Source organism: Phalacrocorax carbo, chromosome 2 (genome assembly GCF_963921805.1).
Source record: "Phalacrocorax carbo chromosome 2, bPhaCar2.1, whole genome shotgun sequence".
Taxonomy (NCBI): Eukaryota; Metazoa; Chordata; class Aves; order Suliformes; family Phalacrocoracidae; genus Phalacrocorax; species Phalacrocorax carbo.
Genome location: NC_087514.1, coordinates 107207419 through 107220265, shown reverse-complemented (window position 1 = coordinate 107220265; position 12847 = coordinate 107207419). Strand labels below are relative to the sequence as shown.

Sequence of the window (12847 nt, the reverse complement as noted above, 5' to 3'; positions counted from 1 at the left end):
GGGGCTATAGAAATATTGGAATAAAGCAGCTCAGTAATCTTGTGCAAATGTTGCTATGACATTCCTTACACTTCCAGTGATATTGCTTTGAGTATAATTGGGATAGGACTTGATCAACAAGAGCATTTACCATTTGTCTATATGATGTGGGTCTTGCTATTCTTCATTTCCAAGTAGTGCTGAAAACACAACTCACTGCAGAAGCATGAAAATATTTTGTGATGTTCACTGTTGGCTACAGTTCTGCAAATGAGATCCCCATTCTTGAAATGAGAGCAAACAAGTTTTCTCATACATGTGAATTACTGCTTTTGGAGTTGAGTAGGGACCTGTACTTTGAGTTTCAGAAGAAAAGGAGTCTTGTGGTGGACGTGTCCAAACAAGGGCTCCAGCACCAGCTACCGTATAATGTCAGCTTAACTGCGTTCCTTTAAAAACAGATAGATTGGAAATGATACCGGTCCATTCCACAGGAGAATGGAGATGGGCAAAGCTGTCTCCAAAAACGAGGTACATGAACTCATTTTGAGGTGCATGTGCATAAGGCTAAACTGTTTCTAATAGGCTGGCTAACTGAAAGTTCAGTCCCTTGCCACTTTATGGTACTGAAGGTAGGAGTTTTTTGACAACTTTATGTAGGCTGTTTACAGGGAGGCTTTTTACTGCCATTCCCAATAGAACACCACCTCCTTTATATGGGTCTGGAACTGATAATTTAAATAGCAATAAAACATTACTGTTGATGAATTCCATCCTAGGTCTGTGGTTTAGCAGTAATTTTGTATTTCTTGTTGCTGAATGTGAGGGTTAGGATTTTTCAGTGTGTTCAGTGATTTGGCTGGAGGAGGAATTCTGTTCTTGCGGAACACTACATTTCATTAGACCTAAGTTTAGCAGAACATTGCAGCAGTTTAGCAGTGACCATTCCCACATTGGTTTGCCAGTAAAGCAGTTAATGTCCATGCTTATCTAGATTTTCATCTACATTTTGAAACAGATTAGTAATAGTAGGATTAATATGTTTGGTTTAATAGTAGGATTAATTCTTAAAGGGTTAGGGGCTAGTTTATTGCTGCAAAGTTTGATGGAATGGAGCACCTTTTTTTTTTTTTTTCAAATTGGCAGGAGTTTTGCTGGGGACTGCAATGTTAGGAAAGGTGTCTTTGTGGGTTTGTATGCATTTATTTTGCTGTTGAGGCTTAGTTATTCAGGAGAGTTGACTCTAACCAGGACCCCAGACAAACTGCAAACTCTGCTGCTGCTCATGCGTCTTTCTGTCTTTTAAGCTGCTCCCGTGCATCATTTTGCTTACTTTAAAGCTAGCAGCACAGTGTGTCTTTCCAAAAGCAAAGTTTGCTTCTGCATTGTGGGGAAAAAAACCCCAAAACAATAGCACCTGGAGAGAGCAGAAGACAGTATCAGCTGTAACACCCACCACAACAGTATTTTGTATAATCTTAGGACAAACAGGCTTGCAGAACAGGTCTTGTGAGAAGCCTGACATATTTTGAAAGTACAGAAGAACCTAGCTACCCATGAGCAAGTACAAAACCTCTTTTCATCCGTCAAGGACCATGTTCCCTTTTTGCAGTATCTGGCAAGGTGATGAATGGTCACAGATAAGCTCGTGGTGACAAGATTCTGTAGGTGTCAGCAAGCCTCGTGGACAAGTATTGCCAGGAGCAAAAATTTGCCTCTCACTAGGGAGTAAACTATTAGCAGGTGCCCATGCATTTAAGATTGGAATCAGTGCCCTGAGTTTATTCTGAAAGATCTGCTTCTTTGGGGTGCATAAATGCTATTGGTCTCTTAACAACATTCCCATTTCTATGTATCCAAGGAACACTGAGATTTCTTTTTGTGTGGCTGAGGTGAACTCAAACATCTGGTCTATTGTTAAACGGAATTATTTACTTCCTGACTTATTCTCTTCTGCTATGAAACGTGCATTTTCCCAGACATCAGAGTTCTTTGACGAGGTCATTGTTTTAATGAGGAACTGTGGAAGGGAGAAACAGCAGGTGTGAAAATCAAGTTTAAAGTAGTCACAAAAGTATCGTGAATTCTTAAATCTGTTTTACCTCCTCACCTTTATGGAATTATTTGCAGCACATCTCACAAGTATGATTTCAAGTTGTCAGGATACGCAAGTCTATTTAACATAAACTTCTTTTAGTGATCTTTGCAGGATCTGTGCAGAACTTAAAATTGGCAAGCCATTTTTTGAATGTAGACAGGGGTTTGATCTTTGAGTGAAAAATACAAACTCGATGCATTTGCAGGGGAATGAAGTGAGATGAAAGCAAGATGTAATGAGTCCCACCTCCATTTTGTGTCTGATTTCTCGTATTGTGGTGGTTCACTTGCTGTGCAATGCCCCAGAAGCTTTCTCTTCTGATAGCATGCTATTAGGGCTCTGTTGAAGCATGTGGGGGACCCCTCTGGCCTGTGTGCTGAGCTTTGCTCTTTGTGGAAACAAAGGGAGAACTATGCAGAATTAGTTTGTAACTGAGTTCCTCTTAACCTAGGAACTGTGTTACAATCTTCGGTAACATAAATGAAACTGGAATTTATATCAAAGCTTGCATGAACTCTGGGAGCAGAGCCTCTTGTGTGTGGTCAGGACTGAGGTACAGGGTGTCTTTTATACTTTGAGTTAAATATGGTTGTTCATATATTCCTTATTTGCAAATGAGCAGCTCAGGTCTCAGTCACTCATGGATCTCTTTCAGGCTGTTGCAATTTTGTGTATGTTCTGAGATGATTGCTCAGGTGTAACTTTGTGCTTTGTTTTCTGTCCCTGAGTTCAGTGTGGACAGCATTTTCCTTTCCTGTTTATGTTAGGTGCAGAGGAAAGAGCAGAAAGAAGTTCAGGGCATCCTTCCATTCCTCTCTGTCAGGTTCTGGCAGACCTCATGCTCTATTGTCCAAGTAATCCCCAAACACTGAGCTTTTCTGGAGCTCCACTTTCTCTGAAAAAGCAGGCCTCTTTCTGGCCTGGTTTCCTAAGGAATTAAGTCATATGTAGGCATGCTCTATGTGTGTTAGTGTGTGCAGCTCAAACAGTGGAGATTTCACAAAGAGAGGGTGGTTTTTCAGTACACCAGTTGAAGGATAAGAATCAGAGTCCTCATAAGCAGTGTGGGTTGTGTCTTGGGCCTGGTCCTGAGCACAAGGGATCCATGCTCTATTCCTGGTTCTGCAATGCACTACTTTGCTGCGGGCAATTGTGATTCCAGATTATGATTGAGTCTTCTCATCTAGAAAACAATGAGGATGTTTGCTTCCTTTGCAAATTAATGAATGAAAGGTATGAGATGACACATAGGCAATAACACCTAATTTTTTTGCCTATATCCATTAGTAGAAAAATACAAGCCACTGTTTGCGTATAGAAATTAGTGTCTGAAATACCAGTCTTGCACACTTTTTTGTTTTACCATCCCTTATTTAGAAATCAGTTGTTTTATTTTAGCTAGCATTTTATAACTGCTCTCTGACTTCGAAACCAAAACTATACAGTTATCCATGCTGGTTTTATTTGTTTATTAATTTTTCAGTGGTGTCTGGTCTCTCACTGTCACTGCAGGGATACTTACACATGTGAGTTTTTGACTACAGATGTTGTGAAGTAATATGGAAAATATGCCACATTTGTCTGGCTCTTTTATAGCAGAAACTGTAAAGGGAAGGCTTTCTTTTCTTTGTTTAACCTGCTACCTACAGTTTGAGCAGCACAGCAAACGGGATTGAGAATAAGAAACAGATACAGCTACTGTGGGCTTCATTTTAATGCTTACAAGGTAATCAATCAAAGAATCCAGGGATTGTTGTTATATACTTGGGAAGTTTTTGGGCATCTAAACTGGGTGGCAACTATTTTTATGTGACACATATGGTCCCTATTAATGTAGTTATCAGAGACCATATTGTCTTTTATTACACAGTATTTTTATGAGGTTGGACAATGGTACTTTAGCCTCACTTTACAGAGGAACAGAGATGTCTAACTGATAAGCACATGCAGATTGGGTTGGCGACACCTCTTCTTCATGAGCATCTGCATGACAAACCACCGCAGTTCCTTGTGATGCTCCAGTGTTGTGTTGTACATGATGGTCTGGAAACCGGTTCATGAAGTGTGCATAATGTGGTGCTGGAGGAGGAGGAATACAGCAGCATGTAGAAACCTTGTCCTCTGTGCCAAGTTAAACTGCCCTTGCTTTTTGGTTATATGACCTGAATTCTGAAGTACTTTTGGAGCGATTGTAGCTGAAATTACAAATAACACGCATGATTTCAAGGGCTTTTAGTGACTGTCTTTAGGGATTTCTCTAGTTTTAAAACTCTGTCTCTATACAATTGCCGTAGATCTCATAAGGGCTCGTCCCTCATGATCCACATTACACGGTTAAGCTCTGCTCATGAAATAAAATTAAGCACAAAATATTAAACAAACAAATACATCCCAAACAATGCTTCACACAAGACAGAAGAGAGAGGAAAAGTGAGAAAATACATCAGAATTACTGTTATCTTCATTAGCTGTAATATCATAGTTTTTTAAAATGAAAGGTACAATATAGTAAAAAGGTACATTTTTAATTAAACCTCTTTCTCCTCCACATACAGTCTCATTCTCTTTCCAAGTACCATTTTTTGGTTAAGCTTTCTTCTCAAGGTTGGGAATTGGAGGTGTCTTTTTTAGCTCATAGCACTAAAGTCTGTTTTGAAATTACTCTGCTTTCTTTCACCTTTCAGTGAAATGGCCCTTCTTTCCCCCTTGCCATTCTGTCTGTTTTCCATCAAATGTCAGGGTTACTACAGTAGCTGCTGGTGTTGGACCAGGGCAGAAAGCAGGCATCAGACTTCCTAAAATAGTCCTGAATCCTCAGTCCTGGTTGCACTGTTACATGTTCAGCTCATTCTGAATTGAGGTAGCGGGGTTGCTGCTGCAGAACTGGGGACATCTATTTACCAAGGAACTTGTTAACATGCAACTTTGCTATGTCTCAGGACCTTACTCAGAAATGAGCTGCAGTTGTAACTGTGGTATCTATCAGCTGCTCTATCATCAAAGCTGTAATTCAAGTCAATTTAGAAACTGAGCAGTGATGATTTAAAAGCAGTGGGTCACAGATGACCCTGTTATTACAATAAAGAAATGTACAGTTTTAAGCCAGAAATGCAAAGTGTCCAATGTCTATATTAATTAACATAGCAGCTTAGTATCCGTTGTGTCAAACTGGTGAAAGGATTTGCTCAACTTGGCAACTCCCAGAAGAATTCGTGTTCAGCACTAAAATAGCACATTGCTACTTCATTGCTCCTCTGAAAGTTAGCTCAGGAAGGATTTCTTTGGAGAAGTTCAGCCTTCTTCATTTTAGTCTTTGTCCCTGATGAGTTCATGGTTAAGTAATGTATTTTGCCATAATTTGTTGTTGATGCAATAGCATAGTAAATAATGGTTTAGACAAACTATATAAAAGCCATATCTCTTGAGCCAGATCACTGCATAGAGCAGAGTGAGGCTGCAGTGTTGCAATTGTCTTCAAGGAGCAAAATAAACTCTTATCTGGAGGATACAGTACATGAATGAACCTTTGAAATCCAGACGTTTGCGGAGCAGTTCAGCATTTCAGTTGTAGGATGCCACCTCCATGTGCTGCTCTTGCATCCTGAATTTTCTTGTGCCCTCTGCAGTGAGTTCTCTGTATATCTCTCTCTCGGCTGGAGAGGTGGGAATTCGTGAGGTGGCTGACAGCAGTGCAGACTCTCCATTGTATTAAGTACATCTTTTTCCACACAAAATCACTGATGGCAATGGCTACTTAGGAGGTGTGGTGCATATCAGAAGTTGGATACATACACTTTGTGGGATTAGGATTTGCCTTCACTTCACTCTTGATTTTTGTCTCATTCAAGGAATTTTGGGACTGGGTCCTGTAGACATGGTGTAGTGACGGCTTCAGAGAGTACTTCCACTCTGAACTGGTGTTCCCCCAAAATGGGCTCAGTTTACAACTAATTAGTCATTAAAATATAGCTCAGGAGTGGTGGAAGGCAAAGCCCACTTGTTAGTAGAAGCTTCTGGCTTGGTAAAATTCCAGTGCTACTAAATTTTTCATCTTTTTAACATAGTACCTGATTTCAGGCTACATTTCCCTCCTTGTTCTATGTTTGCTTGATGTAGTAGTTTCTGTTGCTCATTGGAGATGGATATTAGGTATATAAACTATTGCGTACATCTACAGTTGCTCTTTAGATTTACATTTTCTTGCTGTATCTTTAGGAAATTAACAACAATGTAGTAATAGTTGTGCCTTTTAGGGTTTTCAGTTAGGTTCATTCAAAAGGGTGGAGGTCTGTAATTATCTCAAAGGAGACCAGAATGTATTTATTATTTTCAACCCAAGTGAGTAAATCTGTCACAATGCCCATTATTTAGTGGCATGAAAGTAAACTATACCTTATAATGTCATTAAGCTAGTAAAGGTTTTTTTGCCTTTCCCCCCCACCCCCACATTCATTTCCTTCTTTATGTTTTGTAATGCATTATTTTCTTCTGGCTGAACTCTATATTGGAGATGCGCAACAGCAGATCTGATCTGATTAGGGAGGTAGAAATATGTTGATTGTTATTATGTGTTTTATTGGAAACAAAGTACGGGAGAAAAAGTGTTCATGCTCTCAAAATGAAATATTGTTCCAGAATATAGAAAATCGTATTTCAAGACAAATGTGTTACAGCTCAGAGATCGCTCCAAAGAGGAATTAAGTTTTTTAATGTTCTCTGAAAGTGAGTATTTTCAATAATATGCAGTATGACCAAGTAGGTAGTTCCTTAATAAAACTTACAATAATTCTCCTGAGCATATCAGGGGAAAGCATATCTTTATAGGAATTTTGGTGCTCAGGCTATGGTTAGTTTTTGTTTTTCAGTACTGGCCTACTGAACTGAGTTGAAACGCACAGATACATTCTTTTTTCAGCCCACTGATCACAAAGCTTGTGACCTGGCTCTCAGTGTATATACCTTTTCTGAGTATTAACTAAGGTCCTCGAGACTAGCCTGAAAGAGATGAAAATGTGACTCAGCACAGAGAATAATGACCTTCCCACAGCTCCTTATAGTCTGAGAGGTGAAGGAGCTTGTGCTACTGTACTGCTCTCCAATTACTTATTCTGTGAATAAGTAGAAAATGTCATTTCTCATTTTTTCCTTTCACCAAGTGTGTAATTTTTATGCATTTGTGTTGAAGTACTTCCAGTCAGAGGCCACTGCGTCTCTGTGATTACACATTTTATTACACAGAATGAAAAGGTTTTCTACTGTAGCCTTTACCATTTCAATAAAGAGAATTACATAAGGCATAAGAGAATTAAACATAGAAGAATCAAATTGGAATTAAATATCTATTAACCCCTACCTCCCTCTTAAAAAAGCCCAAGATCTTGCAAACCAATTGATCAACTACAAAACGTTCATGCCATAGTAATGAGGATTCAGTTGCTCCATTCTGAGGCTGCTGTTACACAGTACTATGCAGAAGATTTCTTTTTAACATGAACTTCCTGTTGCAGTGCATAAACTCTAAATTACTAACTAAATTACATAAGTATTTAATTGACTTGAGCTTTGCTGGCAGACATGTAATTCTAAACAGTTGAGGTCTTATCTACATTCCCACAATTGTGTGGAAAAAAGTTATAGTACAGGTAGCTTTTTTTGTTTGTTTGTTTGTTTGTTTGTTTTTTCAAAAAAGAGAGGGTTTAAGGGAAAATTGTAAGGTATTCTAACTATTAAGATAACTTTTTAATTCTATTTTGGCTCTTAAGGATTCAGTCTTTCAAATACAATATTTTATTTGAACTCTAGGAATTAATTCCCTAATTATTTTATCTGGCCTTTTGGCTTATTTAACCAGATTTTTCTAGCTATGTTGTAATTGAAATACAAAATCAGTGGGAAATGTTTTTGTTGACACCATTTAACATTTATGAAAAAAATCTACAGAATTCTTGGAAGAACAGTGAACTTTCTATAGGATTTTACTCCCAGGACAAAACCAAAAAAGACAGTTTTTATATCGTGAAATCTTTCAGTTTAGGGTACTTTTATATGAAGTCTGCTCAGGTCACCAGGATTTATCATTGGTTTTGTTATTCTGCATGAACAGATGGGCAAATTGAGGATGCTCTGGCAGCGGGGAGCTGAAGCAGCCATTAATGGGACAAGCTTGCTCACCAGAGATTGGCCCAGAGCAGGCTGGAGCACAGCCTGATGCTCTCTGGAGCCCTGCCTGGCATCTGTACTAGACAGAGCACTGACCTGTCTGGGCAACTGAATGCTAGCTCTGCCATCTGCAGTGTGGTCTCTCAAACCCTGTAGGCATGCCTTTAGATGTGTTATTCTTCTGGTCCTCTTGGACTGACTGTCCCATATTCAGCTAGACATTGTCAGCTTCTAATTTAGTCCAAGGACATAAAGATGGATGCTACCAGGTTGCATGGAAGAATGACACTATTAAAATAACAATCAGCTAATATTTGTATTTTATTTTTAGCTTACTTCCTGTTGTTTCCCTGCAGCTGCTGATGTTGTCACAAAAATTTATTTTCCAGTTGCTTTGCTTAAAACATACATACATCGTGCATATATGCGTTTGAGTGCCAGAACTTCTGGGTATGGACTTGTCGGATTGTCCAGTGTATTTGCTTATGAATAAAGCAGCATCAGCTCTAACTCCCTGAGAATAAGAACTGTGAGGAGGTTGCAAATGGACCTTTCTGTGAGGCTTTTTCTTCTGTGAACACAGTCCTGAGAACATAGATGCTCTGCAGTCTGTATTCTCAGCCCATGTGCTTGTGGCACAGGCAGGCAGACATTTCCCCTGATAGGCAATAGACAGTGGACTTCAGTCTTGACCCAAACACTGAATGTCTCTCCTCCACTACTTCACAATAAAGGATTGAGTCAGCGTTAGGCCCCTGAGGTTCTTAATGTCAGAACGAGTCACACATCAGGAGTTGCCGTATTTATACATACTGAAAGGGAGGGTAGGGCCTTCAGATAATAGTGCAGGATGCTATCCCTTGAGGTGTCATGTGGTTTCTTGTGCTCTCCTTTCTATTTTCATTTCCCTTTGAAGTGAGTGTATTGAGTCATGCAGGACTGAAAGAAATACTGAAAAATGCAACAGACAATAATTCAGCTTCCTTATTTCTTGCCCTATTCAAGTACTGACCAGACACTCTTCTTCTTCTTAACTTTCAATCTCCAAATTCCATTCACTTCCTGAATTTCTTTGGCTTGTGATAACAACACAAAACCTATCAGATTACTCATTTAGGCTTATTGTTTCTTTTTTTTTTTTTCCTTAGGGTAGCCAATTCTCATAAATATAAATTATCCCTGGACAAGTAAGTTTCAGGACATGCTGGATTGAAATCAGGTGTTAGGCATTACAAGGGGTTCCCAGTCTTCCATGAACATTGCGAACATGTGTAATTAGGAATGATTTTTTTTTTCCTGCTGGGCATTTGCTGGAGTTGGGAAAAAGAAAAAGGTTGTCAAAAACTAACTTTCTGAGTGTTTGTTTTCCCATTATCTTCTTACTGCCTGAGGGTACAACAGAACTGAAATTGCTAGACAGTAATGCATGTTGTGGCTCAGTCCCAGTGTCACATCATCATTTTTTCCACAATATCATGTCCAGATGAGGCATGAATTATTCATATTTGCTCAAAATGTCCTGTTCTTGGCACATTTGTGTATATGTTTTTTAAAGGTGCTGTAGATGTCTGTAGTGAGGGCATTCCAGTTCTACTTAAGTGGCATTAGAAGGTCCTGGCTGTTCACCCAAAAGACTGGGTTTTGACCACTGTCCATCCGGGATCTCAGGATTTCACATGAAATCTCTCAGTTGTATGAGCGTGTGTGAGTCAGTTCTCCTGTCTCACTGTGTAGTATTTGATACCCACAGCTTCCATTAAAGGTCCTTCAGCAAAGTATCTACTTGATAGACCTGCTTTTATAGATTCTGTATGGCACCCTATGTAGCTTTCTCTAAGTGTCATATCCATATGTGTTCTATTTAAATTTCTTTTCATTTTCTTATTATCCTAGGTACTATGACAACTTTACCCAGTGCACAGAACGTGAAGCCAACAGTGCGAGTTGCTTTTGGCCAAACCCCCTCGCAGAGGGCTTTATCACTGGCATTCACAAACAATTCTTTTCAAACTGTACTTCAGAAAAGGTTCACTGGGAAGATCCACCGGATGAAATTCTCATAACTCTGATCTTGACCCCAGTCATGTTGACATGTGCCATGATAACACTGGTAGTATGGTGCAGCAAGAGAAGTGATATCCTGGTGTAAATTGTTCCTCTGGGCTTTCTTTTTCTCCATTTCCTTCTTCCAGAAACACTAAGAAAGGAGGACGAAGAGAGAAATTTGACATAAAGATTTCAGATCTGCTGAAATGGAACCTGTGAGATACCGAGACAGAGACAAGGCACCTGTGAACAAAGAGCTGCCTGCTGCTGCTGTTGAAAGTCACAGCTTCTGAGCTTGGCCATCAGTGTTGCTGGTGCAAAGCTCTCTACTTCCATCGGGCCTCATCAACATGGAATTCACAGGCAGTGCCCAGAAACAGGAGAGTCCCCAGACAAATGGACCCCTTAGCTGCGGGAGGGGTAAAATTACTTTCCCATGGGTAAAGCTGGTTGGTAAGCTAGGTTTTGCAAAACTGTAAGTGTACATACGCATGGTGTAACATTGACTGCAGGGAAGATATCTCTTGAGTTTTTGTGCAGGACACTTGAGGTTTTCATCTGTGAACCTTGTGACCTGGATAGAAAGTCAATGGCAAAGGAGCTGCACATGGATGTAAACAAGTTGCATCTTTTCCTGGAGGCTAGTCAAAAACATCATTATCAAGAACTGGAAGTATTGTCCTGGCAAAGAAACAATTTGTGTGTCCAGTGAGTATCCACATGGAGAAATTATCATGCCATGTTATAAAATAGTTTATAAAATTACTTTTAGCTTGGCTACTTGGAATTATATGGCTTACAAACAACCTCTGGGAAGATACACAGGTCTTATTTTACAGAACTGGAAAATGAGAGGAAAATTGTTGATTATAAATATACTAAGGAGTAATGAAGAAACTTTCATATGCCAGTCTCTTTTTCATCTTTTATTATTATTATTCTTGATGACTCGTGTTCACTGTATACTCCCTGCTCTCACTTCAGTTTTTGCAAGTGATATCCTACAAATAAATATAAAGGTGTCATGTTGATTGAGATGCCTTTCAGAGTATAATTTTGTACATAATTCTTCATCCAGTGAAGAGTGTGGGAACGCAAGTATGAACAACAAAACTTGGAACAGACATAGGAGGAAAGAGAAAAAATTCTATTCAGAAATCTTATTCTATGAAGCTATTCCGGTGTAACAGTCTAGATAAAGATCATATGCCTGAAATAAAACAACTTCTATGCTTGTGTTGTAAACCTTTCTTTTCTGTCACTTCACAAAATTCCTTTCCGTCAAATGCTCTTCTATTACAAATGAGCAATATCTGTTACAAGTGACTCTTCATTTTTCCATACCTTAAGCACACAAAATAAGGGTTTCATATCTCTGGTAGTTAGGTTTTCTCCTTTAAGATTCTGACCCAGTGTTTGAGATTTAGGTCTGTGTGTATAAGAAGCATTTCCAGGCTTGAATCAAATTAGGAGTGCCCCCTTTACTGGAATTGATAATATGTCAATAGACAAAGAACACCCTTAGCTCTACTGATTTGTTTTTACATTCTTTCACAAGGGTTGAAAGCACTGGTTTGTTTTTTCATTACCCTAATGTTAGAATGATTCTTTTTCTAAGGTGTTTTCTGTGTGTTTTTCCAAATATACTTTTTCATTCTCTAGATGCAAGCAAAAAATTGCTCTTTGGAAAAGAAGAATGACATATGTACTAAGGATTTTGGTTTAGCTTTCTACTTAACAACTATTTTCTGCATTAAAATATTTTGGTCCACCAAAATTAGTGGTGAAGTAAAAATCCAACCCATTCATTTAATCCAAAAGATTGTTTGGTTAAGCATTTTGTGTAGCAAAACCCAAATAATTTTATTTTCTGCATAGAGTTTCATCTTCATCTGCATTTTAAATTTCAAAATCTTCAAAGCAATTTTCAAAACTTTAGTTTGGAAACCACATAGCAAAAGTTTTGCCATTTTCAAAAACATGTTCATTTCAATCTAATTGCCATGTTTGGTGCTAATTCATGACCAGTTCTGGCTCATTTGAAACTGTGTTCACCTGATCAACAGGTCATCTGAGAGATATCAGCCAGCTTAATTAAATATAAAACAGATTGGCCTTGGTACTAAATGGACAAGAAACTGTCACCTTGATGACATCATACTACTAGATGTGTATTGTGGTCTTTAAACAAACGCCGTGTTTAAATGGATTGTGTTGAATTTGAAAATAAAATTTAATATGAACTTTTCAAAGAGTCTGAGAAATGTAAGATTTAAAAAATAAAATATAGTGGATTTTCCTTCATGTGCTGTGTGGGAGCAGGAAGGATTGTTGCTGCTGAGTGCTTTATGTGAAAATGTAATCTTTTTTTGTGCGTCTTCCCCATCCAGAGTGTGATCTTCCACTATATTTTTTTATATATTTGACGGAAAAGTGGAGAAGTTGAAAGAGTGTGTGGGAAACAAGACTGCTAATTTAATGCATGCTCAGTGGTTAAATCTGTTTATAGTGTTTTTAGGAAAAAAGCAACTGCAGTGTCCAGTTCTTAACAGCTGTGTACATTAA

General features: G+C 38.7%; 1 protein-coding gene across 1 annotated transcript in view; it reads left to right on the top strand.

Moving 5' to 3' along the window:
* The window catches only part of RAMP3 (receptor activity modifying protein 3), a gene marked incomplete at its 5' end in the record, with an annotated part of 103542 nt that extends 92225 nt beyond the window's left edge, over positions 1–11317 (top strand). The window contains one exon of the mRNA XM_064441796.1: positions 10130–11317. Within this exon, the coding sequence (XP_064297866.1) occupies positions 10130–10385 (256 nt within the window). The remainder of the gene's footprint in view (positions 1–10129) is intronic.
* Between the last annotated feature and the right edge of the window lie 1530 nt (positions 11318–12847).